The sequence below is a fragment of the Phalacrocorax aristotelis genome, chromosome 4 (genome assembly GCF_949628215.1).
Source record: "Phalacrocorax aristotelis chromosome 4, bGulAri2.1, whole genome shotgun sequence".
NCBI classification, from domain to species: domain Eukaryota; kingdom Metazoa; phylum Chordata; class Aves; order Suliformes; family Phalacrocoracidae; genus Phalacrocorax; species Phalacrocorax aristotelis.
Window position 1 is genome coordinate 53,592,036 of NC_134279.1, and position 24,964 is coordinate 53,616,999.

The 24,964-nt window shown below is 41.4% G+C and overlaps 1 protein-coding gene across 2 annotated transcripts in view; it reads right to left on the reverse strand.

The window, feature by feature from the left end:
• Nucleotides 1–3,586: 3,586 nt before the first annotated feature.
• The window catches only part of KIT (KIT proto-oncogene, receptor tyrosine kinase), a 57,701-nt gene continuing 36,323 nt past the window's right edge, over nucleotides 3,587–24,964 (reverse strand). For both annotated transcript variants that reach the window (XM_075091459.1, XM_075091458.1), the window contains 14 exons: nucleotides 21,942–22,056; nucleotides 20,528–20,721; nucleotides 19,353–19,459; nucleotides 19,134–19,260; nucleotides 18,770–18,874; nucleotides 18,572–18,682; nucleotides 16,787–16,937; nucleotides 14,895–14,983; nucleotides 14,423–14,550; nucleotides 10,801–10,923; nucleotides 8,017–8,128; nucleotides 7,820–7,919; nucleotides 7,066–7,171; nucleotides 3,587–5,929 (listed from right to left, as the gene is read on the reverse strand). In XM_075091459.1, coding sequence (XP_074947560.1) covers nucleotides 5,804–5,929; nucleotides 7,066–7,171; nucleotides 7,820–7,919; nucleotides 8,017–8,128; nucleotides 10,801–10,923; nucleotides 14,423–14,550; nucleotides 14,895–14,983; nucleotides 16,787–16,937; nucleotides 18,572–18,682; nucleotides 18,770–18,874; nucleotides 19,134–19,260; nucleotides 19,353–19,459; nucleotides 20,528–20,721; nucleotides 21,942–22,056 — 1,694 coding nt within the window. In that variant the 3' untranslated portion in view covers nucleotides 3,587–5,803. The remainder of the gene's footprint in view (nucleotides 5,930–7,065; nucleotides 7,172–7,819; nucleotides 7,920–8,016; nucleotides 8,129–10,800; nucleotides 10,924–14,422; nucleotides 14,551–14,894; nucleotides 14,984–16,786; nucleotides 16,938–18,571; nucleotides 18,683–18,769; nucleotides 18,875–19,133; nucleotides 19,261–19,352; nucleotides 19,460–20,527; nucleotides 20,722–21,941; nucleotides 22,057–24,964) is intronic.

The following is a 24,964-nucleotide window of genomic DNA, read 5'->3' on the forward strand; positions in this document are numbered from 1 at the left end:
AGGGCACGGACAGAAAAATCAAGTCACTGGAGCTATTGCTGCTAGTAAATAATCTCTGCTGCCTGGCTGGGAGCTGAAAGATAATAGTTCTTACCAAAAAGAGAGACCGATAATCAATTTATGAAATATGAACAATCATTCAGATAACATAGCCTTAGAGCAATTTTTGGACATAAACGTAACAGTTATGGTGTAATCTTTGAATAAATTAGTGCTCAGGAAACATGGCAATTGAAGGTCATCTGTAACCATTATTCATCATTACAGAAGTTTCTGGAAACCACAACAGAACTGCAGAGGAGATTTTCATATTTTTGTTATAGTGTCAATTCTAAACCAAGGACTAAAGACCCTATGCAACTGCTCCTTGTCCTTTGTTGAGACTCCAACCTCCCCACAGGACAAGCAGGAAGTTTCCTAACCCATGTACAGGAAGAGGGAAACATTTCACACTCTGTTTCAGCCTACAATGTAGTAGAATTAAGGATGCTCTTGTCCAACCTCTCCAGTGATTGCTGTGAACATTTTAGTCCAGGGTGTGCTGGTCATTCCCTGGTGACTTGGCCAGGCGCATTGTGTCTCCACTCACAGACAACCTCCCCAGAGACCTATAGGGCATACAGATGTGAAGAACCAGAAACAAAAAAATCTGGTGGTGGTGATGCATATGATACTGGCCACTAACTCCACGTATACTGTAGTGTGTCCACAATCTTTCTTCTTCTCGCCCAAAAAACCTCCAAAAATTTTCTTCTCTAGCTTGTAAAGAGAACAGAGGAAGAATCATTCTATAGGGTTCAGTACAAGGGTGCGATTTTCCCTTCTACTTCTGGCCAAGTTATAGTGACAGCTGAGATTCTCCAACGTGTCCTTGCTGATCGCAAAATCACAGAAGGGTTGAGGTTGGAAGGCATCCCTGGAGGTCATCTGGTCCAACACCCCTGCTCAAGCAGGGCCACCTAGAGCCAACTGTCCAGGACCACGTCCAGATGGTTTTTCAGTATCTTATCATAAAATCATAGAATGGTTTGAGTTGAAAGGGGCCTTAAAGATCACCTAGTTCCAACCCCCCTGCCATGGGCAGGGACGCCTTTCACTAGACCAGGTTGCTCAAAGCCCCATCCACCCTGGCCTTGGACACTTCCAGGGATGGGGCACATCGAAGCTGGCTACTTCATTATATTTATACACTAAATTAATACATAGTCTGCTTATCTCATACATATTCATTCTAATCTACATAGGTTGCATAATGGCATTAAGCCATTCCTCTTGGCTCCACTTCAGATCCTTCTGCACATGCCTTCCTCTCTTCAGGGGTCCTTGGTGGTCTTTAAAGATGAAGTACCCTAACCCTTCTTATCCATACATGGTTGCATGTCACCTAAGGGAAACTCGAGGCTATTTTCTCTTGCGAGCTCTCCTTTATTTTCTTCCAAAAGGAACGTTTGTCCTTGTTTAAATGGATAATGCTGATGGCCAAGATATTCTGTCCCTAAGCTTTGGTTAAATACTAAAACATCAATCAATGCTCGATCAAAAAGATTAACACTAATTAAACAAAGACAATACCTCTTCTTTCCAAGAAGGGGTTGTTCTTTTATACCTTCAGATACTGGAAGGCTGCAATAAGGTCTCCCCAGAGCCTTCTCCCCTCCAGGCTGAACAAACCCAACTCTCTCAGCCTGTCTTCATAGGAGAGGTGCTCCAGCCCTTGGATCATCTTCGTGGCCCTCCTCTGGACTCTCCAACAGGTCCATGTCCTTCTTATGTTGGGGACCCCAGAGCTGAATGCCTTACCTCAGGTGGGATCTCATGAGAGTGGAGTAGAAGGGGAGAATCACTTCCCTCAACCTGCTGGTCACGCTTCTTTTGATGCAGCCCAGGATTCGGTTGGCTTTCTGGGTTGCAAGTGCACGTTGCCAGGTCATATTGAGCACCTCATCAACCAACAAGGACATAGACTCCAAAACCTCTCTGGGTAACCTGTGCCAGTGCTCAGTCACCCTCACAGTAAAAAAAAAATTCTTTCCTGATGTTCAGAGGGAACTTCCTGTGTTTCAGTTTGTGCCCACTGAACCCCTGGTCCTGTCACTGGGCACCACTGAGAAGAGCCTGCCTCTGTCCTCTTTGCACACTCCCCTCAGATATTAGGTCAATCATAGTCCATGGTCCCAAAGGTCCATGTGGGTAACATGGTGCTGGTTCTCTCTATATCTGGGTACAATAATGCTTTGAAGGACAGATAAAATATGTATTAAATACCTTCCTGATACGCTTTTCCATGTAAGCTACTGCTTAGAACTGAAAATAATTCAGGGGGAAATGGTCCGCGTGACCATGAACAGGAATGGAGGTGATAATCATTGTGAGCCTTTGAATAAGAAAATAAGAGAAAGGCTTTTCCAGAAAGCAGAGATGCTGTATTTCTAGTTTGCTTCAGAAGGGGAAACATTTCAGGAAAATAAAATTAATGACGTGCTAACCAAAAGGATACATAAAATAGCTCCTTTGGTTAAGCTAAATGAGAACTCATTAATTATTTGTACCAATTCAGCTACTGGGATGCCTCAGTATGAAGTTTACTTTGCCTGAATGGCAGGGTGGACAGGACAGGAGAACAATGGTTCAAAATCAGCCATAATCTTGGTATCTTCTGAAGCATTATTAGAAAATGGTGCTAATGCTAATTGTGGCAAAGCTTGCACCTCCTGGCTCCTGATAAAATTAGTTTTTAATTTCCTTAATTAGTTTTAACAAACAGAGCGAAGACCTGGGTAGAAGCAGAAAAGAAAAAAAAAAAGGAAGCGGTTTTAAAGAGGAAACTCTGAAGGAGGCGACCTCTTCAGGGAGGTCTGTTGACAGAACAGACATGTTTAAGGACCAAAACAGTTGAGGTCTGTCTCTCATATGCGTTAGTAGGGGGATGGGGTAGGATAGTTCTAGCAGCTTTTGCTTACATGCCCTGTTCCTACTATTAAACCACACACCAACCATGCTGATGGAGACCCTTAGGCAGCAGAGGAACAAGTGTGAGCAGGTGAGTCACAGATTTCAAACATGGAATAATTATAGTAGAGGGTCTCCCGCTACGATGCAGGGTACCTGCTCAGCAAGGGAAGCATTAAGTTTTTTTTCTCTTTATAACCTCCCTAACCCAAGCTGAGCTAGGTATCTCATTCTGCGTCCCATGGCCTTGCATTCACCCAGCCCAGCACGTGCTCTAGTGCCAGCGTGCAGGAGGGGACAAGAGCACACGCGTGTACCTGTCTTTGAGCAAAGGGTGAATATTCAGCATCACTGCAGCCTTTCAGTGGCTCCAACTGCCTCTGCAGCCATACCACAACACAGATATTTTTGTGCAGTTTTAAATACTGACATATAGACTGCATCAACAATCTACAGGATCAACCTTCTGGTTGCAATTTTTTCCAGCATAAAGCTGCATCCAAGTTTCCAAGTATATGTCCCACATATTCACAGGTAAAGAACTTTCATAACAAATAAACATGAAGGTTTTCTGGCACACATTTGCAAAAAAGTTTCAGAATGCCAGCCTTGACCTCTGTGTGGCCAGACACTGAGATTTTGCTTCAACCCAAGAATTTATTAAGACTTACATGAAAATATTCCATCTTAACATAGTACACATTGGTAGCATTTGAATACATATTTACAGATTTATTTGAACTTTTCTGAACTGCAATTCTACAACAAAGCAACATATCCATAAGTGTTTCATAAACTTTCAAACACTTACATATTTATACATATAGTTTTTGCATATATATATAAAAATATTTTTGAGACTCAAGGACTGAGGATAGTCAAAAGGACATTATTGCTACATTTCCATATTTACAAAAACAATGCATAAACCCATTCAAAACACCAAGCCATTGCAAAATAAGTTTCAAAAATCCCCAAATTATAAAAATATAAATTTTAAGAACAAAAAACCCCAAACCTTTCAGCTAAGTGTCTGTAAAGTACCGAGACATCTATAATTATAACAACTAGTTTGTCTACAGTTGCTCTGAAAGCCAACACATTACAAAAGAGCTTTTATAGCATTAAACTGAAAACACTCAACAAGAAGTATGCATAAGAGTGCCTCCAAACAACTGGCTAACTTTGGAAAGGTGCAACAGCCTAAGTAAGTTCAGTGCAAATGGCTAATTTTTGACTTAACTCTGAAAGACAGATTCTGGTAACAATAAACCAAATGCACAGTCATAGGAGGAGTGTGGTATTCGACATAACCCAAAATATACTACCAGTGTGTGTATTTACAATTACCTTGCATTTGGGCAGTTAGTCACACATTTAAATTGCATGTAAACTCAACCAAAATCCTGGTAAAGTATAACTTACAGAGTGCTTAAGTGCATTGTAAATAAATAGGTACTTAACTAGTACTCTGCCTCTGACAAATGCTCCTTTCAATGCCTTTACAAATTTCTAGGGGAGAGACAAAGGAAGAAAAGAACTAGCAGTGTTTCTGATGGGAAGAAAAGGGGTTAGAAGATACTTGAGCACAACCATGGACTCAACAGATACTGACCCCAAAGCCTCACATCTATCAAATAAGACTAAAGGGATTCTTTCTTTTATCCCATTTATAAATCCAGCGCTTCCCAGTTTGGCTCTTCTTTGTTATGATCTCTGGACTACTATAGAAAAATGAAACGACTTGGGGCTGGGGAAAATAGCCCTTTCCAGTTAACATTATCCAAGCCTGCCTGTGGGAAAGATTCACCTGGGTAGGGCAAGATAAAGAAAGGGCCCCCAGGAAAGAGTTTTTTGCCTCTGCTCTCGCTGAGATAAGATGACTCGTTAAACGGCCTCTCCTCCAGACACAGGGTTTACTGGAAGCAGCCCTCCTCCTCTATTTTGACCAACTTGGCAGGGCCCACCTATCTTTGGTGAACACTTTTGGACATAACTATTAGCAAAACAAGCACCAAAGCCCTTGGGCTCCCAAGGCAGAGGGGTGTGGCAGCAGTTCAGGTTCCCCGGTAGGATGAGACCCAGCGAAGGACCTCAGTCCCTGGTGGGGAACAGCCCAACGGGAAGTAGTGCATATACCCACGGAACCCTTGCAACCAGTCTGCAACGTTGACAGCATGGGCAGGAAATAAAGATGGAGAGCCATGCTCTTCTTCCCTCCTCTGGTTCAAACCTCAGAGCTCCCAGGAGGCTTTGCTGCTGTGCAGACCAACTTTGGAAGGGTCTCGGTCCCTTCAACTCTTCTTGCCGAGGTATATACAGCACTCTCGCTGGCCTCCAGCCTATGATACCTGCCTGGAAAAGCTTCTCAGGCTTGGCTGGACATGGAAAGGGGTTTGCAAAGCCATGAGCTTCATATTCATTTATTTCTTAAATGCAGCAAAACAAGATTAACTAGAAAATGACTGTATGCCTTCCAGGCACAGATCCACAGAAGGATCACGGCAGATTTGGTTTGATCTGCAGTCATCTCGTTCCACACCCTGGCTCAGGATTTCTTTTGTTGGTTGTTCTTTTTATTTTTCTTCAGATCTGGCTCTCTACTGCAAATACACACAATATAGCAAAATATATACAGCTTCAGTTAACACTGCAATGATGCCTGTAACCGTGCTCAGCAGATTAAGTTTATGTGTAACAGTGTGTGGTAAAGGACAGTATTACAACAACATTTCAGCTACACAGTGGTAGTAGTGAGTAAAAGTAAGAAAAATTATTGGAAATCGTCCCTCTCTCACGCCCTGCACAATACAAACAGCTAATATCTCTGGACTCCTCTTCTTCCAGATGCCACTCAAACATCTTCGCGTACCAGGAGAGGCTGAGTAGATGAAGCACTGCTACCCACCGAGTTAATCCTCACCGAGTGATGTGGGGCACTTCCCTGACTGGAAGGTGGAGTTGAGAAGTTCGCATAAACCTGCAGAAGCCAAAGGCTGGTATCAGTAGTCTGCACACCACTCCCTTTATGCATATTTGGAGAGCTCTCCTTTCCTAGCCTTTTCCCACTGGGTACTACACACCACCATGGAAGGGTTCCAGCTCAGGTGTTTTTCTGCAAATCTAAAGAGAGTTTCAAAAGGTCTTGGGCATAACTGCTCTGAAGAGTCAAGAACCTCAATCTCAGTTAACACCACCACCACAGCTTCCAACTGCACACCATATTTCAACTGAGCTTGAAAAAGCGCAGCTCAGGTTATTACTAAACTCCCCCAGAAACCTCACTAATATTTCCTTCACATTCTTGTTTTTGTTTTAGTAATGCCTGCACCTGCCAAAAATACACTACAGGATGCAATCGAACATGAGCAGCTTTCAGTTTCCTCTTTTTTCAAATTGTCAGGAAGTTGTGTACTCAATGCCCAGACAAGGCATCCAGAAGGTAAAAGGAAGCTTTATTTTTAAACCAGGTTTTAAACTCACTTTTGTATACCGCCATAACACACATTATTGCGAGAGAAAATATAAGTTTCTGACGTGCCTCCAATTTTTCTTTGAACTGTTTTGTCCAATTACCCTTTCAGAAACAGCTTTTACTAGGGAATGGTCGAAAGAACAGTGAAGAAGTTTGTCATGACATGACTCCAAGGTTATATAAATAGAGCTAGGGGAAGCAAGTGAGAAGAGGCAGAAGAGCACCACAAGCTCAACCCCTTTGTCCAGAAAGCTTTTATAATAAAAGCTGAAAATACTCCACTTCTGAGATGTTTCCCAGATCAATAAAATTTTTCATAGTTTAAGATAAGATGAATTTATGCAGTACCACTGCATTTTCTAACATCAAAATTGTGCCAGGTCTGTTTTGAGTGAGAAACATCAACCATGCAAAGAGCCTTCTCCAGCTGGTACAGTTTGGGTATGGCCTTAGACAGCTACTGTCTAATGGCACAACTAAGCAGAAGTGAGTAGCCCAGACATCATTCCTACCACCCAAACCGACAGTGCAAAGCTACATAACACTGGAAAATTAACCACGCTCTTTGCTCCTCAGAGATCTAGTCTAACATCTTGCTTGAAACTGCTTTGACTCCAAAAAACTGATGGTCCATAACTTACCCGGGGGGCATTATCTGAAAGCTGCTGCTCTATCAGCTGTACAATTTGTTTAAATGTGGGTCTCTGTAAAGGATCAGCATCCCAGCAACTCTTCATTATGTCATACCTGCAAAGATACTGAAATTAAGTATGGCTCTTGAGCAAATCCTCAGAGCTCTTTTCTCGCCTCCATTATTATTTGAAAGAAAAATGTGACCCAGCCCCACAGTTTACCTTCTTTAAATGACTTGTAAGTTTAGAAATAGTGATGCTAACACCTATGCTTATGGCAACAAAGGACTCAGTACTAATGGGAGTCTCTGGACACAGTTTTCTTTGACGGCTTGCTAAGTGCCAATCCATTTTCAAAACAGTGAATTAGGGATGGCTCATAAAGACCACCAGTAGCCAGTCCTCTCGTGTCAGGAAGTACAGCACAAATGCAGATGCTGTTCAGTCTGGCGATACATCCCACTCACTGCTTTACCTGAATTAAAAATGTTTAATTGTGTTCTGTGATCTGTCAATAATTTATTGACATGGAGCAGATGCCATGACAAAGTGATCAGATGGTACAAGGCACGAGTGTATTTCACTGCTTGTAACAACACAGGCATGTATTCCGCTAGTTAGAGAACATGAATTATTTAAAATGTGAGAAGAACTTAAAAAGACAATGGGGCAGTGCAATGAGCCTTAATGCAGGAATGGAAGTTTCCCTTCCTTTTCATCATTACTGATTTTTGGTGATTAGAGATGCTGGTTGCTCGCTTACATTTCAGGTGGTGCACACTCAGGGCTGAACATCCTGTATCCCTCCTTGATCATTTTATAGAACTTGGAGTCCACGGGCATCCCTGGATATGGGCTGCTTCCTGTTGAGAGAGCACATGAGTGACATGATCTCTGCATCTGCAGTAAAACCAAGATGAAACAGAAATCTCCTGAAGTACAGATCTTGAAGAAGCTTACCTAAAGAAAAGAGCTCCCAAAGCAATATCCCATAAGACCAGACATCACTCTCAAAGGTGTAGACACAATTGAAAATACTTTCAGGTGCCATCCACTTCACAGGGAGGCGAGCCTTTCCAGGGAGAAAGGAATAAATTAAGACAATGGACGTAAGGCATACAAAATTTATAAGATAAGATTAACCTTTTCTACTTCTTATGTGCTTTAAATATTCGTTAAATCAAGAAATAGAAGTATCAAAAAATGGGAATCTCAGTATTTTAGAGTCTCCAAGTGCTGCATGATTATTGATCCATTTTCCTCTCGCAGTTCCTTGCACTTTAATTTGTTGTATACTGTATGACTCCTTCTGTCTTGTTTATAAGGGATGGCAGGAAGTCAGAGCAAAATAATATAAATGACCATGTTTCCTAAGCAAACATGCAAGTCTACTTCCATGGACTGGCTACAAGCACGAGATTCACATAGTCAAGATGCTTCAAGGCTTTAATCAACAGTTAAGACATCTGCTTTAGCTCCTCAGTGTATCAGGAAAAAAAAAAATCACATGGAAGAAATAATATATTAACATTTTTCATTAGTTTGTGCGGGGACAGACATCCCTCAGGAATGCTAACTGGAGCAGCGGAAAGGGCACAGAAATCCTTTGGATTTGCTTCCACCTTCCTCTCTCTGCTTTGCTCTTTTCTTGCCTGACTGTAGGAGCCAGTCAGGTTTCTGGCCTAAGCGCTTGTCCCGCTGTGGGAGAAACCAGACCTCTTCATTTTAAGTGGTCTTGCAGCAATGTGCCCAAAAATCTTTTTCAACCATACTATAGAGAAGACCCTTGATGTCTTGTAAGGAAAGGAGACCCACCAGAAAGGGATGTAAATGTAAAAGGGAAAACAAATGAGGTGTAGGAAAGGCAGCATTTGCCATGGGCTGGCTCACCATAGAGGCAACCAGAGTTGTTTATTTCCTGAACAACACAGACAGCAAGCACTCTTCCTGGCCAAGCCCCCAGCTGCTGTCAGCAGCACTGCCTCCCAGCAGTGTCCATGGCTAGCGATGCCCCAGCGCTCCTGATCAGGCCAGATGCAACTAGATGCCTCCTGCAGCCACTGCTTCCTCTCTCCCCAGGCAGCTGCAGCCTATCCTCCCCTGACCCTTTCAGGCTACGTAAAATCCCACTGTCAGAGAACTCAGGAAAAAAGGGTAGCTTAGGCATGTAGAACTTCATTACTTACTGCCCACTTCCCTCCTAAGCTGCTGGTCTGCAGTTCCCACTCCCAGGAGCTTTGACTGATGAAGGAGCTCCTGACCTGACCCCGAGCCTGCAAGCAGCTTTCTTACACTAAATGCTGCTCAGCATATTGCCAGGGCAGCCATTCCTGAATTAGTTCTGCTCCTGTTGTTCCCTAACCTCAACTTCTAGGCACCCAGTGGCTGGTACCAACAGTGTTTTTGAAGACAACCAATAAAACCTTCTCTCCTGCAGCCTAAAATAGGGATGTTGTAGGTACCAGAAACATCAGTAACTGCTGGGTGACAGCAAAGCAGCAGAGATATCTCAGGCACCTGAGGTGCCAGGGACTGACTGAGGCTAACCAAGCATGGCAAACCACTTCGGTAAGAGACACACAGATGTGGGATTTTCTCTCTTTGTCAGCTTGCCCAAAGCCTGGATGGGCAGCCTGCAGTTTGTGTGTTGTCAAGTCCCTAACTAATGACCAGCCTCTGACCATGGAGCACTCAGCAGAGCTGGGGAGGAGGGATGCCTTGTTGAACATGGGTCTTCTCTCCTTTGAAAAATAGTGCAAGTGAAAACATGTACTCTGAACGCAGTGGATGGCTGCATGTGTCTGGTGCAGTCTTACAACATTAATCCAGGCAGTGCAAATCAGTTTGAGATGCGAATTAGTTATATTCTGTAGCACACTTCTCCAGCTTAACCACAGACAGACTCAATTTTCAATTTAGTTGGGCTCCTTTTACTGCACTAGCACTGGAAAGGGGACTTCAAGTACTGCCAGGGTAATCTGCATCACTTCAAACTGCCTTTGTACACCTGCAGAGGTCTAGTACCTACCAGTGTAATTGGTACTCTTCTACATAGGAGGTTTTAAACTCTTCTCATCAAAATATAGTGTCTTGTTCTAACCCTGTTACTGGGTTTAAATTACAGTTGCAAGTTAAAGCTGTATGTTACACATACAAGGTCAAAATCAGTATATGGAATCAGGTAAAACCAAGGCCTTTTTGCCTCCCACTATGCCCTAATCAATAAATTCATACTTCAGAATCCAGTTTCTTTTGTCTGAGTGATGCTTTATAGCAAAGAACAGGATGCAAACGCCTGATTATTTAGATATTTTTAAAATAAACTATTTCAGTAATGGACAAATATAGCAATGCCCATAGAAAAAGTTTCAAAATAATTATATTTAGGATTGCAAAACTAAATTGCGAACTTGCAATTACTCACAGAGCTGCAACTTTTAGTGCATTCAGGTATAACAGAAAGACTGGGCGTTATATTGGTGCAGCAAAAACATCTCCTCCACTACAACATACATTCAGACACTAGTATGTTCTTTCCACTATAACAACACGCATATACTAAGGGTTCTGTCAGCACACACATCTGTGTCAGGAATTGCCCCTCCTAACATTCCTGACCAGCACAGATATATACCAGAATTCAGAAATCTAGATTTCTGCCTAAGATAGATTTTCCTTTGCAAGTCAGGACAATGGGAACTCCCCTACCTTAAAACAGGTGGATAAAGTACCATATATACTTACATTTCCTTTGACCACATAATTTGAGTCATTCCTTATATCTCTTGCCAGGCCAAAGTCACAGATTTTTGTTATCCGACCATGAGTTAGAAGAATATTTCTTGCGGCCAGATCCCTATGAATGCACTAAACAACACATAGAAACAAACAAAGCTATTTTATAATATCCTTAACAGGCTGTTGCTTGGTTACATGTTTACTTAGCTATATAACTTATTGCATTATGCATTTTATGGCAAGCTGAAAGTCATAATGAAGCCACGTGTTAATAAGCTTACTCAGATGATTAAACATTCCGGTGTAGTATCTTTAACCATCATGACATTGATCCACATGGTTAAGGTTGTCTATGCATCTATTTTAGAGAAGACTACTGGCAATCACTTTGGATTTTCTAGTGTTTCACATTTGCAGCTGAAGTTTAATGTACTTTTTCTCTGACTTTTTATCAAAAAATCACCAGCTTGTTTCCTAACACAGGACACAAGGGGAAAATGTGGTTTGTTTCTGAAATAATTCCAACCTTTTATTAAGTAGCTATTGTGTGTGAGGGGAAAGTGCTGAAAAGATGAATATAGGAAAAATTATGGTAAAAACTTCACAGCGCACAAGTCATGAAACTGAATTCCATTTCAAAAATAATCCTCTGGAACACTTGAATTATTAAGTACCTAGGAGAGTTTTATAAGCAGGCCTAAGTATTTGAAAATACTGGAAATTTTCACATGCCAGCGTCTATCAATGAATACTCAGGCATTTGGTGACCTAGCTAGTTTATACTCATTTTCGCTTGAGAAGTGTGCATGTGTTTGTAACTGCAGCCCCAGAAGCGTGCTTGAGTTTCCCAGCAGTCGTGTTTTCTCTGTACACAACTGTGAAGCCCACGTGCATTTGTTAGAGAATGCAGGTAGTTCTCTAACAAAATGATCGCTTTTTCCATCTGGAAAGGAGAGCATTAAGCTCCCACTTTACTGATGGTAAATAGTGCGCAGGCCACAGCTTTCTGAAAAACAGCTGAAGATGGTTCCATTTTTCTCTTCATTTTTGTCCTTGAAACAAAAAACTTTACAAGTTCCCTACAAAAAATTACTTAAAATATCAAGAATTATGCAAACCAAACTCAGAAAAAGATAACTGCATGTTGCATAAGCAACTTAATCTCTGTCCCTTTTGCATGCTTACATGAGGAACTATTTTTAATGACGATTACTATCTCAGGGTACTCTCCTTCACCTCCCAATCTAACATATTCTTCACTTTGCGTATGAAAATTACTGCACCGAAGCAGTAAAGTGAAGTGAAGGAATGGCCAAGCATCCAGCATGTCTTTACCTTGTTTCTCCAGAATCAGTGCAGTTTGCACTGAATGAAGACTGTCCATCGGAGGAAGCCCTGTCTCCAATGCACCATGTGCTTCATAAGGGAATTATCCCCCCAGGGCAGGCTCCTGCCCCAACTCCTCCATGGCTGCGCTTTTATGCCTCTGAGCCTTGATACACACAAACAAGTTGCAGAAGAGCAGCTGGGTACTTCGCACTGCTGGTCTCTGTAGACCCACCTTCCCCGAGGGCATGAGACAACCTGAAGCCCACACTACTCTGCATTTACTAGCTGGAGCTAAGAGCATGTATGTACACAACAACTGAAGAGGACAAAGCACAGTTAGCGCAGTGCAACTTAGTTCTGTTATAAAGCTGTTAATTCTGCACTGCCAAAGCCATACTGCACATTACATCCCAATCTCACAGTGAGGTGGTGTTACATCCATTATTGCCTCTGCTACTCAATGCCATGGTGTCTGTACCAATGGAAAGACTATAAAGAAAACAGTCACTGGGAATGAGGCATAGTGAATCCTGGGGCTATTCTATAGGAACATAAGAAGAAATAAAGAATATGTGTGGCAAGCACTGAAAGGAGGTTGTAGCAAGGCAGGGGTCGGACTCTTCTCCCTAGTAACAAGCGATAGGATGAGAGGAAATGGCCTCAAGCTGCGCCAGGGGAAGTTTAGGTTGGATATTAGGAAAAACTTCTTCACCGAAAGGGTTGTCAGGCATTGGAAGAGGCTGCCCAGGGAGGTGGTTGAGTCTCCATCCCTGGAGGTATTTAAAAGAAGGGTAGATGCGGTGCTTGAGGATATGGTTTAGTGGTGGACTTGGCAGTGATATGTTAGTGGTTGGACTCGATGACCTTAAGGGTCTTTTCCAACCTTAACGATTCTATGATTCTATAATATGTCTTGAATAGTGGAGGATGCAGGAACCTGGTGAATACCATTAAAATCTGTAATACAATGTGTTTGCCTGCCATGACTGTTTTGAAGCTGTTCATAGGTGAAAAATAAACTAAAGGGTTTGGAAGGAGGAACAGTGGGGGAAAAAAAACATGTGCTAGAGCAAGTTTTAATACGGACTTCCTTTGGAGCAGAATTAGAGCCACATTTCCCGCTGCTAACACAGGATCCCAGGATTGCCTTATTTTCCTTAAATTGCTTAGGTTTGGCTTTGCGCTTTATCCAAGGTGCACTTGTACTATATCCTGTGTATTAGCTACAATGTTTACATGTTAAATGGCACTTGTTTAAAAAAAAAAAAGTAAGAACAACTATCAGAAGATTGTAATTATGCTGTGCTTAAGACGACTTCTTTATAAACCCCTTTCTGTTATGTAGTACCTCTCCTATGAAACCCAGAGAAATATCTATTATGCTCAGGGTAGCCAACAAAGATTCTTTGTTCGTTTCTAGGCTGATTTTATTTTTCCAGAAAATTAAAACCCAAAACATATCCTGTGCATTAAGCCATACTCCTAAAAAAGTAAAACACAATGTGATAGCTCCCGTTTAAGGCAGTATTCTGCATAAGAGAAGTGGCAAGTGCAGCACTGTTTAAAACTCATGCAGATAGCTTTGCAGCTGTCTTCATACTGTTCTTTAGTTTGTAAACTCTCCAGCAGTGTCACAGAGAATAAATCTTGAGACGGAATTGTTTTGGAAGGTGTCCACATGTTGGGTTTCCGGTTCTTTCCTGAATTCAATTTAATTCCCATTAATAACTCCTCAGGGTTCCTCTGGGTTTCACTGCCTCCAGAGCCATCAGGAGTTCTCATGAAACTACCTGTGTGCTCCAGGAAACAAAGGAAGGTCTGAGGATCAAACCCGTAAGAGGCACCGCCCAAGCCAGACAGGGTTCAACTGTGTCTGCTGTCTCCCAGCACATGAAATTGTTAATTGGGATGTAGCAAACATACTGTGCTGCAGTTCCTCTGCTCTGTCTCTTCTCTTGACATTCCTATGACTAGTTTCTGTTCAGGAGCAAGGCCACTGATTCTACTAGCCTGAACTGTGGATATGCAATAGCACTGCTTAACACTGATTACCGTGCACCCTATATTCTATTTTATGGGATATAAAACATCACTTTTGGCCAATGAACACAGTACAGAACTCCAACATTAGCCAAAGCTTCAGGTACGAGAAGGAGCGTATCAGTTTGCAGTGCTTGTTGAAAAGATCACAGAAATATTCAGCATTTAAACATGTGGATCATATAAAATACTGAAAGTGATGCTAAAGGAAATACAAAACCTAGAAATTCTGCCCAGCCCTGTCAAATTCTTAACTCACATTTTTGGAGGCGAGGAAGCTCATGCCCTTTGCGACCTGGTAAGAAAAGCTTAGTAGATCTTCGACATCTAAAGCAAGTTCATCATCTTCCAACATAGAAAGAGTAACATCCTGATCTGTGTAGGATCCTACACAACATAAACAACAGCTTTTGAGTGGAGCAAGTGTAATCATTTAGGAACAGAGTTGCCTTAATGCAAAACAAAACAGGGATCTGAGTAAGTACCAGACTACAGTCCTGTAAATAGCCCATCATCAAAAAGCAAAAAAGAATTATGACACTTCATTTAAGTGTGGAGAAATACAAGACACTGCAATTTAGCATACTGTTCTTTCTCAAGACTTCTCATATCAATTAATGAGTTTTAACTGTCGCCAGCCATGAGAGAAAAATATGATAGAACTGAAAAAAAACAGGAGGCCCCTCTCTGCACTCCCACCAGCAAACAGAATTCCTTGTCACTGTACTCACCAGACTTCACTGGTCTTTTTTTATCAGCTTTTGGTGGGACAGCATATGACACTCCTGGTTTCATGTCCATGTACTCACTGGCAACATCACTGTTGAAGCAGCAGATCAAATGAAACAGTTTAGTGAAAAGGGTCTCAAAAGCCATCCAAACAAAAAGCCAAGGTTACGCCAACCTTCTGAATATAATGCTTTACAAATGATCAGTAGATTGGAAACTCATGGGTGTGTAAAAAATATGAGGAAAGGCCTGTACAGAAAGAGAGGTTTGTCAGTACAGCTAACGATATATCTCAAAGTTCGGAGTTTGGCTCAAGTGAGCAAACAAAACCTTTCATACATATACTGTTTATACAGACTTCGCTCTCTATAAATTAACATCCAGATGTTTCACAGATCTGCTAGTGCTTCCTTCTTCTGCTTAGGCCAACTTCTACCAGAATATTTCAGCAACTCAAGTGGCAATTGAAATGCAAAAGACAAATGGTAAAAAATGTTAAAGCCAGAGATTTCCAAGTTCCAAAGGGGATTCGTATGTACTTTGAAGAATCAGCCGAGGCTTGGGACAGCCATCTGCTACATTTTTTAAGTTTAAATTTTCTTATTGCTACATATAATTCAAATGTACAGATTTTCATACTCTATGGTTTATAAATATACCGTTGGGCACCTTTAGAAAGGATGGAGATACTTCGGCATTTTTCACTTCATTGCCATTAGAACTCAGACACATAGCCCTTCCTTAGCCTGAAATATCTGTTTAGTTTATGAACAATAAATGCAGCCACAAAACTAACATGGAAAGGAGTAATGAGATCACCAATAGCTTTAGTCACCACCACGAACACATCTGATGCACTTAGCAGCTGCATCTTTACAGTAAATACTAATATGAGCCTTTGGTAAATACTCTGCCGTTAATACCTCAATTTAGACAATGTGCTCAAGCAGTGAGATTCCTGCACTGAAAAGAGAGCACGTCTCCAATGGCAAATCACAGATTTGCGTCCATCACTCAGTGGTCCCAAGCTCTCTGGGGCATCACCGGCTACCCATATATTGCCACAGCACAAACAGCTTCCCCAGTACTATGTCTTGCTGGGACACAGGTCTCTTTACCACCTCCTAAGGGTCTGCCTGGTTCTTTTGTGTCTGTCAGCACAAAGTAATGGGCCCACTGGGACAATAAACAGGCTAAAAATAAAAATGGGCAGGCATTGTAACAGCCCATAGGTTTTGGTAAGTTATGTCTCCCTCACTTTGCAGTGGGAAGGAACGAGCAGGAAATCTGCTTGGAAACGTACTTGGAAAGAGCTCTGGGCTGGTATCTAAAACAGAGTGGTTAAAAATACACAGATGAAATAACTGAAAAAAGCCAAAGTACAAAAGCAATCTCCGAATCGTGACACGGCTCATGTCATCACAAAATCTAGCACGCTACCGGTGGCAGCTTGCCTCTAATACTGTTAAGGTGCTGGTTTGATTTTGTAAGAAGTCACTTCTGAAGGCAGGAACTTAGGAGAGCTCAGTGTATTAACACCCCAACACTGGGGGAATTGTCATTCAAGCTGCTAAATGAGCACTGCCAATGTTTAACAGTAACGATAAACACAAACATGTACGAAGATTGGAGCCAAGGAGTTGCATGAAGTAACTACAGGAAATTTGATAAAGAAGTAAAACAGAGAGTGTATACAATCAGTTGCGCTCTGCTAGAATAAACCGCCCACTGTACAAATCGCCTCTTTAATTAAATTGTTTCCTTGCACAGCAAAGAATCTTCAAAGCCTGCTGCAGGAAGGGTTTCTCCACATTTCTCATCCCTAATAAACTTTGACATCTCCTCCTTCCCAGTATTCTAAAAACACAAGTACGTTTCAGCAGGTCATACTCACACTGCAGGCTCTGCCTGATGCAAAAGATTCTCGTAAACTGCTGTTTCTGCATGTTCTTCATGTTTTGGACAAATAAATGAATCTCGCTTCCGTCTCAGAAAATTTAAAAGATCACCATAGCAGCAATATTCTGTAATGACCAGAGTGGGACCTGTAGATGTACATGAGGTTTAGAAAGCAGGTAAGTATTGTTTTCATAGCAGAAAACCTTATATAAAGATAGCATTTGGCCAAGCACGCAGGCTGGGCTCTTAAAAATCACACTGCCTAGCACTGTCTAGATTTGAAAACTTGTAGAAAAGTAACCCAGCATCTTCCCTTTCACAGAACAGCAGCTATTGTCCAGCTAAAGCTGTGTCACTCCCAATTGAGTTCCACCACCACCACCTCAATAGCATTGCACTGTACAAAAATTAAACAAATAAGTCTTTTTCTCTTTCTTCATGTGATAATGTTTCTGGCCAGACACATCTGTGTGATTTTGCTCACTTCCTGAAGGAAGTTATTTGTTCCAAATGTTAGAGTAATTCAGGCTTCAGACATTAATCCTTTTGATTCACTTCTGTTTACAGTAGAGCTTCACACTCCTTCAGTAATGTTTTGGAAATGATGTAGAGTGTTATATTCTGCAGTATAATAGGAAAAATCATTCAAACAGAACAGCCTGCTGCGACAGAAAACTACATTGCACAAGGTCTTAGAATATTAAAATGAAATCGGAAAGGAGAATCAAGTCATCTCCAGCACGGATGTTTATAGATCAAATATATGTTTTCTGAGTGAATGACTCCAGCTATGGCCCTTGAATATGTAATTGCACTGCGTGTTATTTCATCTGTAAGGTTATTCTGTACCACCGTTTCCTAACCTCATTAGTTTATTTCCATTTTTCTGCAGTTAAAAATTGTAGCTTTCTTAATAGCAAAAGCAGTGTTTGTGGTGGGATTTTCTTTCAGATGCTGATCTACTTTGTCAACTGCTTAAACAAAATTGTTTCATCCTATTTTTAAATCATTAAATGTGAAATTGAGAAATGCTTTGCCTCCGTCTAAAACTATGAATTTTTACAAGCTCCTTTTCTTTGAAAAATGAAGCAAAAACTTAAAGAGCAAATATTTGTGTTAGAAGCAACACCATCTTTCACATTAAAATGCACATAAATTAAAAGTACAGGACTGTTATCACTCTGTGTTGACACTTCAGCTGTTTTGCATCTTTTACTATGTATGAAAACAAACTTATTAAGTTGATATTAAATGTGAACATTTGGGTTGTGCAGTGGTTTCTTTGGAAAATGCTTTTTCTCAACTTTCTGCTGCTTAGAATTTGTAATGTCAGTGGTGCCTTAACAGATGCACTTACAGTTTAAACAGAAGGCTGAAAGACTATACAAGACAGGCCTGCTGACTTCACCTTGGATACCAACAAGGAACCATTAATGGATCTTTTCTCATTCGTGAGAAACTGTGGCTGAGGAAAAAACTTATGCTGCACATTTTGCCATCTCTCAAGAAGAAAGCGCACAATGGCTCACATGAAAGAAAGTCACAGCAACCTTCTTTTTTAGCTGCTGCCACAGTGGTCTCATTACTGCTTTTACAATGAGCCTAAAAATCTAGATTCAGGAATTTGCAGGTGATAATCATGATGATCTGCAACCTGCCTAAGCAAAAAAACGTATTTAAGATTTCTATACTTAGCACCACTGGATTCTTCTTCACAAGGTTCCTCCTTCTGGCAATAAAAAAGGAACAGAAATAATCAATAATCTGTTGATAATCCCACCTCCAATAGTGCAAGCTCCAAGCAGATTCACGATATTAATGTGGTTTCCAAGGTAACTCAGCACTTTAAGCTCTGACATCAAGGCTTCTCTTTCTGTCAAATGGGCACTTGCTGCAAGGCAAAGCACGATGTTCAGAACGTAACACACCAACCAGAAGGAAGTGAGAAAAAATTGTACCGTATATTACAGCAACTTACGTTTCAACATCTTTACTGCTACTGTCATAGCAGCATCAGATTTAAATAGACCATAAGCAGTAGCTTCAACAACTTTTCCAAACGCTCCAGCACCAAGGGTTTTACCTAATAAAGCAAAACAAAATACTCTGTAATGACTTGAAGCACTTCCTCCTGAAAGATGCAACATTTTATTTTATGATATCAAGGAAGCTATTGTAGATACAGCTGCTTGCTTTTTGTCCCAAGGTAAGTATGAGCAATTACCACTATTTGCATTATTCCACAACACCTTTTTGACAAAACGCTTCTGTGTTTGACCAAAGTGCTATAGGAGACCTGAAGGTTTCACCTTGAAGATGAAGTTAAATAAACCTAAACTAACCAAAACTCAACCGGTTTCTAGGAAATTCCCATTTGTGATCATAAGGAAGTTGAGTTGGATCTATGTAAACATAGTTGTTTCCATTTATTTCTTCAACAACTTTCCACTGAACTTCGTATTTGGGTTTCTGGAAAAGAAAGAGAACGGCTGTCACTACCGAAGCCTCCACAGGCAGCTCACACACTTTCCTAACTCAGGCAGAGGGGCTTCTGATTTTACCTGCAAATTTATGTACACCAGGATCATGACTATAATGCACATCAGTCCTGCAGCAACTCCAAACGCAATTAGTAAAGGGGTGAAGAGAGTATGGGTACGAATTTGTTCTGGAAAGAAACAGGGAAAATTCTGCTTAAATACTGAACAAGAAAAGCTATATTAAAAAGATGCAGGTGAAAACCTTTCATTGGTGGTTCCCTGTGAAGCACAGTTTGGGATTTTGACTTTCCCAGGTGTGCTCCAGGCACATGAGAATGGCTTTTCCGAACGAGCTGTAGGAGACAGAGCTGGCACAGAAACCATCCAGTTACTTGTCTCGGCAGTCTCAGCTTCATCAATTCAGGAGGTATAACACCAAGATCAATTAATGCAAGGGGTCTGCATGATCTCAGTCAAGCTAGGTTAAAGAAAGAAGCTTTCTTCTGAAGTCCTAGTTTCTTCACTTTTCCCCCCCCAAGTATGATCTCTACAGTACAGTCTCTATGGGTAGATGTTGTGCCGAGTAGCAAAGGAATGCCATTCCAGCAAAGCCCATCTACCCCAGATCTGGCTTATTTGTTTATATGTTATATCTGGGTGTAACAGAAAAAAAAGAAGCCACAGAACATTTGATTTTGCAAAGATTTACAAACACATTTCGAGTCATCTATGTTCTAGTGTTCCCCCCGCCCCCAACCCACAAATACTGCTACAAAACTCATAAGCCCTTTTGCAGTATGTTGTTGTTACTTCTTTTACAACAGCAGGGCCCTTAGGCCTCAGCCAAGTTCAGGACTGCATTTTCCTGAGACAACATAAAAACATTAAGAAACCACAGTTTTGCCTTGAAAAAAAAAGATGGCCTCAATAGTCAAAACAGAGAAAAACAAGAAAAGGAAAAGGGAGAGGGAGAAGGAAAGCCAGTGTAATGCTACAGGTGGTTTGCCCCTGCGCTGCACAGACAGAAGAAAACCAGCTAACTCCTGTGCTGCAGATCTGGAGCTGTAAAAAGATAATACCACAATATTAACTGAAAAATTAAAGCAACGGGCATAACATGTAGCATTATACGTTAACATATTCTCAGCCACAGTACCATAAACTTTATTATGGCAAAGGTAACCCACTTAAAATCCTCTCAGGGAAAGAGCAGAACAGGACCCACGTTTTACAGTCTCATTCACTCCAGCCATTACCTTTAATAGCGAAGTTGAAGAAAGCAGAGCTCCTGTCCCCATTGCTGGAGGCCTCGCAGCACACGGTGCCAGTGCTCCTGAACATGCTGGCATTAATGGTGCTTTCAACCAGGATTCGTTCAAATGATGGCACTGATGAATTTGTGTAACTGATTTTGACATCCATGGGGGATATTGTCGGTGAATCAAAACACCTGGGAAAAACAATACTGAGAGTTACCTGCCATGGATTGCTACCTGTAATGGATATCAGGTCCTACTGTTGAGGCAGATAGTCACTGCCAGACCATCAGATAACTAAACAACACTGCTCCACAAAGGGGTTCACCTGAAGATCTTATCCTCAAAACTTAGCCTACTTAGGGTGTCTCAGTGTCTTCTGTGTAGTGGGTGAAATGGATACATACACCAAGCCTGACCCAACTGGGTACCATGAGGTCTTTGTGTTTGCTTTTGGCTAGATATACCTACAGGTCTGTAAGTCCACTATGGGTTTTGTACCATTCAACCTGTATCTCCAGCTTCAGCTTTGAGCAGTTGTGGTCTACTACCTACTCTTGAAAACTTTCCCCAAACATCATTTTATTACAGCACAGAAAAAACCCTACATGATGTACATACAACACCATCAAGCTTATTTGCAGCCAGAAAATAACCAGTTCTGTTCTCTCCAGATGCTGCCCCTCCTTCATATGTCATATAATTACCACATGAGCACACAGTTAAAACAAAACAAAACTATTTTAAAAATATGGAAATAACAATTATTTTAAGCATAAAACAAATTACGCAGGTGGGAGACCCATGACGTGCTAGCATTAGACCTACAACCACAGTGGAAGTCAACCAAAACCTTAAAACGTGCTTCACAGATGCTCACTTCACAGTGAAACTCTACAGTCTTTTTAGAAACATGGCAACTAGACATCAGGTTTTATACGTAATAACTCTGGACCTGGTTACTTGTCATATGCTTCATGTTAATAGAAATCTAATTACTTTATGTCTTGAAAAATTACATCATTATACATTAAAAAAAAAACACCAGCCATATTCACAAGTGATTCTGTGACTGTCATTCTGTGAAACTGCATACAGAGTGTGTCATTTGGGGCCAAACTCACACAAACCTTAGCAAGCTTGCAGAAGAGAGGAAGTTTGGCTTTTACCTTTCTGCAGCAGAAAATGTTGGTTATTCCCCATCCAAGGGCAGAATGCAAAGCGGAATAATGAAACATACCACTGCCTTCCCCTCAAACCACTGCAAATAATGCAATGCTGAAAATGATTAAAACAGTGATGCAACGTTTAAACATAACTGTTACCAAGTCATTTTATGTTCTTAATTTTTAATTACAAATTGGGTGCATTGCGTCTAGAATAACCTTTGGAGACTCTGGTTTACTTAACTCACCTCTGCTCAGTTCCTGGGCAAAAATACCAGTATATGGTAGGGGCTGGGAATCCAGCTGCTACGCACTGGAGAATACCATTGTTAAGTATATCCAGAGTGAGAATCTCCGGTTTTGCTGCAATAAACAAAAACAGGAGTTACGTATCAGGGGAACACAGAATTTGCACTGCCATTTGCTCTTCACCCAGCAACTTGTGTGCATCATCATCTGTGGAATTACTCAGGGGAACAGAGCTTCACATGTTCAAGGGTGTCCAGGTCTGAATTGGTGTCCTGCAAGAACTGACCATCTGTGAAAATATCAGTTCTTACGCTGAATGCTTGGGCTGGATTTCAGAAGAATACCTAACCTCCACTGAGTATTTGGTTTGATGAGGGATCCTAAACCAGCAAAGCCCAGAGCTTAAACAACCCAAAGAAGTGTGTATTTGGAACAACACTGCAGTTCCCATTCCTGCACAGCATGACTTTACCCGCCTGTGAAACGGACAGTTTCTTCACAGTTATAAGCATACTAAATCTGTCAAACCACATCTCTTACATCTGCCCTTTGTATTAAATATTACCACCACAGCCAGAAAAGGAACTACAGTGCAAAGCAACCAGTGCAGACAAAGTCCCCACAGAGGACATACGTCCCTCTAAGATACCACTACCGAAATGCCCGACTGCCTGACTCTCTGAAACGTTGCACGTAGAGGAAGCTAATATTTGGCTGAATGTACCAGCTTTCCAAACAATAACTCACGATCGCTTTGGCAACTTAGAAAGCAATCTGGCTAGCCGATGCCTCCTGCCACATCCTGCACCAGAGCTAGTCCTTCACTCAGTTCAGGGGCTGCTGTTTTGAGCATGGGAGGAAACCAGAGTGATCAGATGGACTTTAAAGTCATTAGTCCAATGTCATAGGCTTCAACCAAGCGCACAGCCAACACAGCAAGATGTTTCTCTTTGAGAAACTTGCATTACAGGTCATATTTCCCATAACTACCTTAGCTTCCTTGCAAAATCACCCCAAAAAAAGTTAATGGGGAAAAGAACAGACAGTATTCCGATGACACTGCTCACCTGACAGGTACAAGTTAAGAGTCCATTATCAGTTAATATAACTTTACAGAAACTAAGACGAACTTCTCTAGATTTTCTCCTAGAAAGTTGTGAAGCTGTACAGACTACAGTGGGAAAACGCAGATTTTTTTCATATAAAATCCATGTACAAAGACCGCACGGTGTTAGTTTTTAATGAATATTCTACTTGCTGATTAAATCAGAGGCAATAAAGCACACATATATTCTCTTATCACAGAGCATCTCCTCATGACTCATGTGACAGAAACTGAATGTTCTTTCATTTCTAAATCCGTGTGTTGTGTTTTATGCAAACACCAAGAACCAAACATTGTTGTAAAACAATGGATTTTCAGCATTATTTGGTAAGGAACTTTCTGACAGCGCACAGCACCTCACCCAGCCTCAGTGCTCGTGGAATATGCATAATCCACATTTCTGAAACTCCTATCAAAATGATTGGATTGTGAAATTGTAATTAGCTAATTTACCCATGTGCAAGCAATTCGTTTAGGTATATGCTATGTTTTAGGCAACGTTACAACACAATATAACTCAAGAAATGAGAGAAGTGGGAAGTCAAGTATGAGAAGAAAATGAACATTAAGCCCTGGAAAAAATATTGTGCCAGATTTAGGCTGCACCTAACACTCTGAGTGAGGGAAACGAAAATCCCTATGTTGATCAGGCTTTTTCTGCTGTAAAATACTAGTGCAATAAAAGCCTGTCTACACGGCCCTAAGTCCACATGGACTTTTCCTGCAGGAGCAGAGGGAGATGAGAGGCTGCACAGGGTTAACGCCTCCAGCAGCCCAGCAGTCAGGGGTCCAGCCTTGGTGCCATGGGAAACTGAGCTGCAGCAGCTTTGTGAGAACAGCTGACCTGAGCGCAGCTCTACCCGACTGCCCTGGTGAAGCACTTTGATGTGGCGATTCAGCCTCTCTCCACGAGCACAGAGCGCTCCCAAGCCTCCCTGGCTCAGAGAAATTAAGGGACGCATTCCACTCAGGGTGGTGAAGAGCCCCCCACAGCTCCATACCCAAGGGGATGGAGGCAGCTGCTACCACCATCACCCTATGCTGTGTGCCTCAGCACCTACACCCCTTTCTGGCAGCCAGAGCTTCTTCCTCATCCACCAGCATAGGTGCTCCAGGGGATGCTAGAGCAAAGGTGGACTGGCTTTGGCAAACAGATGCCAAGCTGCCATAGAGCGTCTTCTTTAAAAGAGATTTTACTGTGCTAGATGTTATGACTTTCACTGCCTAATTATCCCTGGTATCAGACAGGCTCTTAACGACCAGACTTTGCTTACTATTTTGACTTTAACCCTTTAAATATTTAATGTTTCATTACACTGCTTGGCATATATGCGTATTGCCTTCCATGATCAGTCATTAGATGTCTTAAACTTCTAATTTCACTAAGTTTTTTAACTGCTTTTCAGCTTTTATTAATGTTGATTCTGAATGTAGTAAAAAGGATTTAGTCTATTTAATAGGAGGCCACTCCTGTTTTATCTCAATGCTCTTTATAATAACGTCGTGCATTTAATTGCTTTCTATTACTGATTTCTTTTTCTTCATTGTTAACAAAGTGAATGTCTAAAAAGTAATACTTAATAGGTATTGTCTGTCATTGCAGTCAAAGAGAGAGGGCTTTCCTCCTGGAGCCACATTTTCTGGATGAGAATCAAAATATCACGGTGACTCCTCGTTTATTCACCACATATTCCAATGACAGGAAAACCACTAAGCTAATACCGTGACCAGTTTTCTCTTTGCAGCATGAGCCCCAACTGCATAGGTAACATTTTGTTGACTATAATTAAACCCAGGTATTATTTTGCACTAAAGCCAGATACTAGTTGGAATATTCCTCCACTAATTGCTAGATGTACTGTACCTTGCGACTCTGGAGACTTCTACAATTTCTTAATTGTAACTCAGTTCAGTATG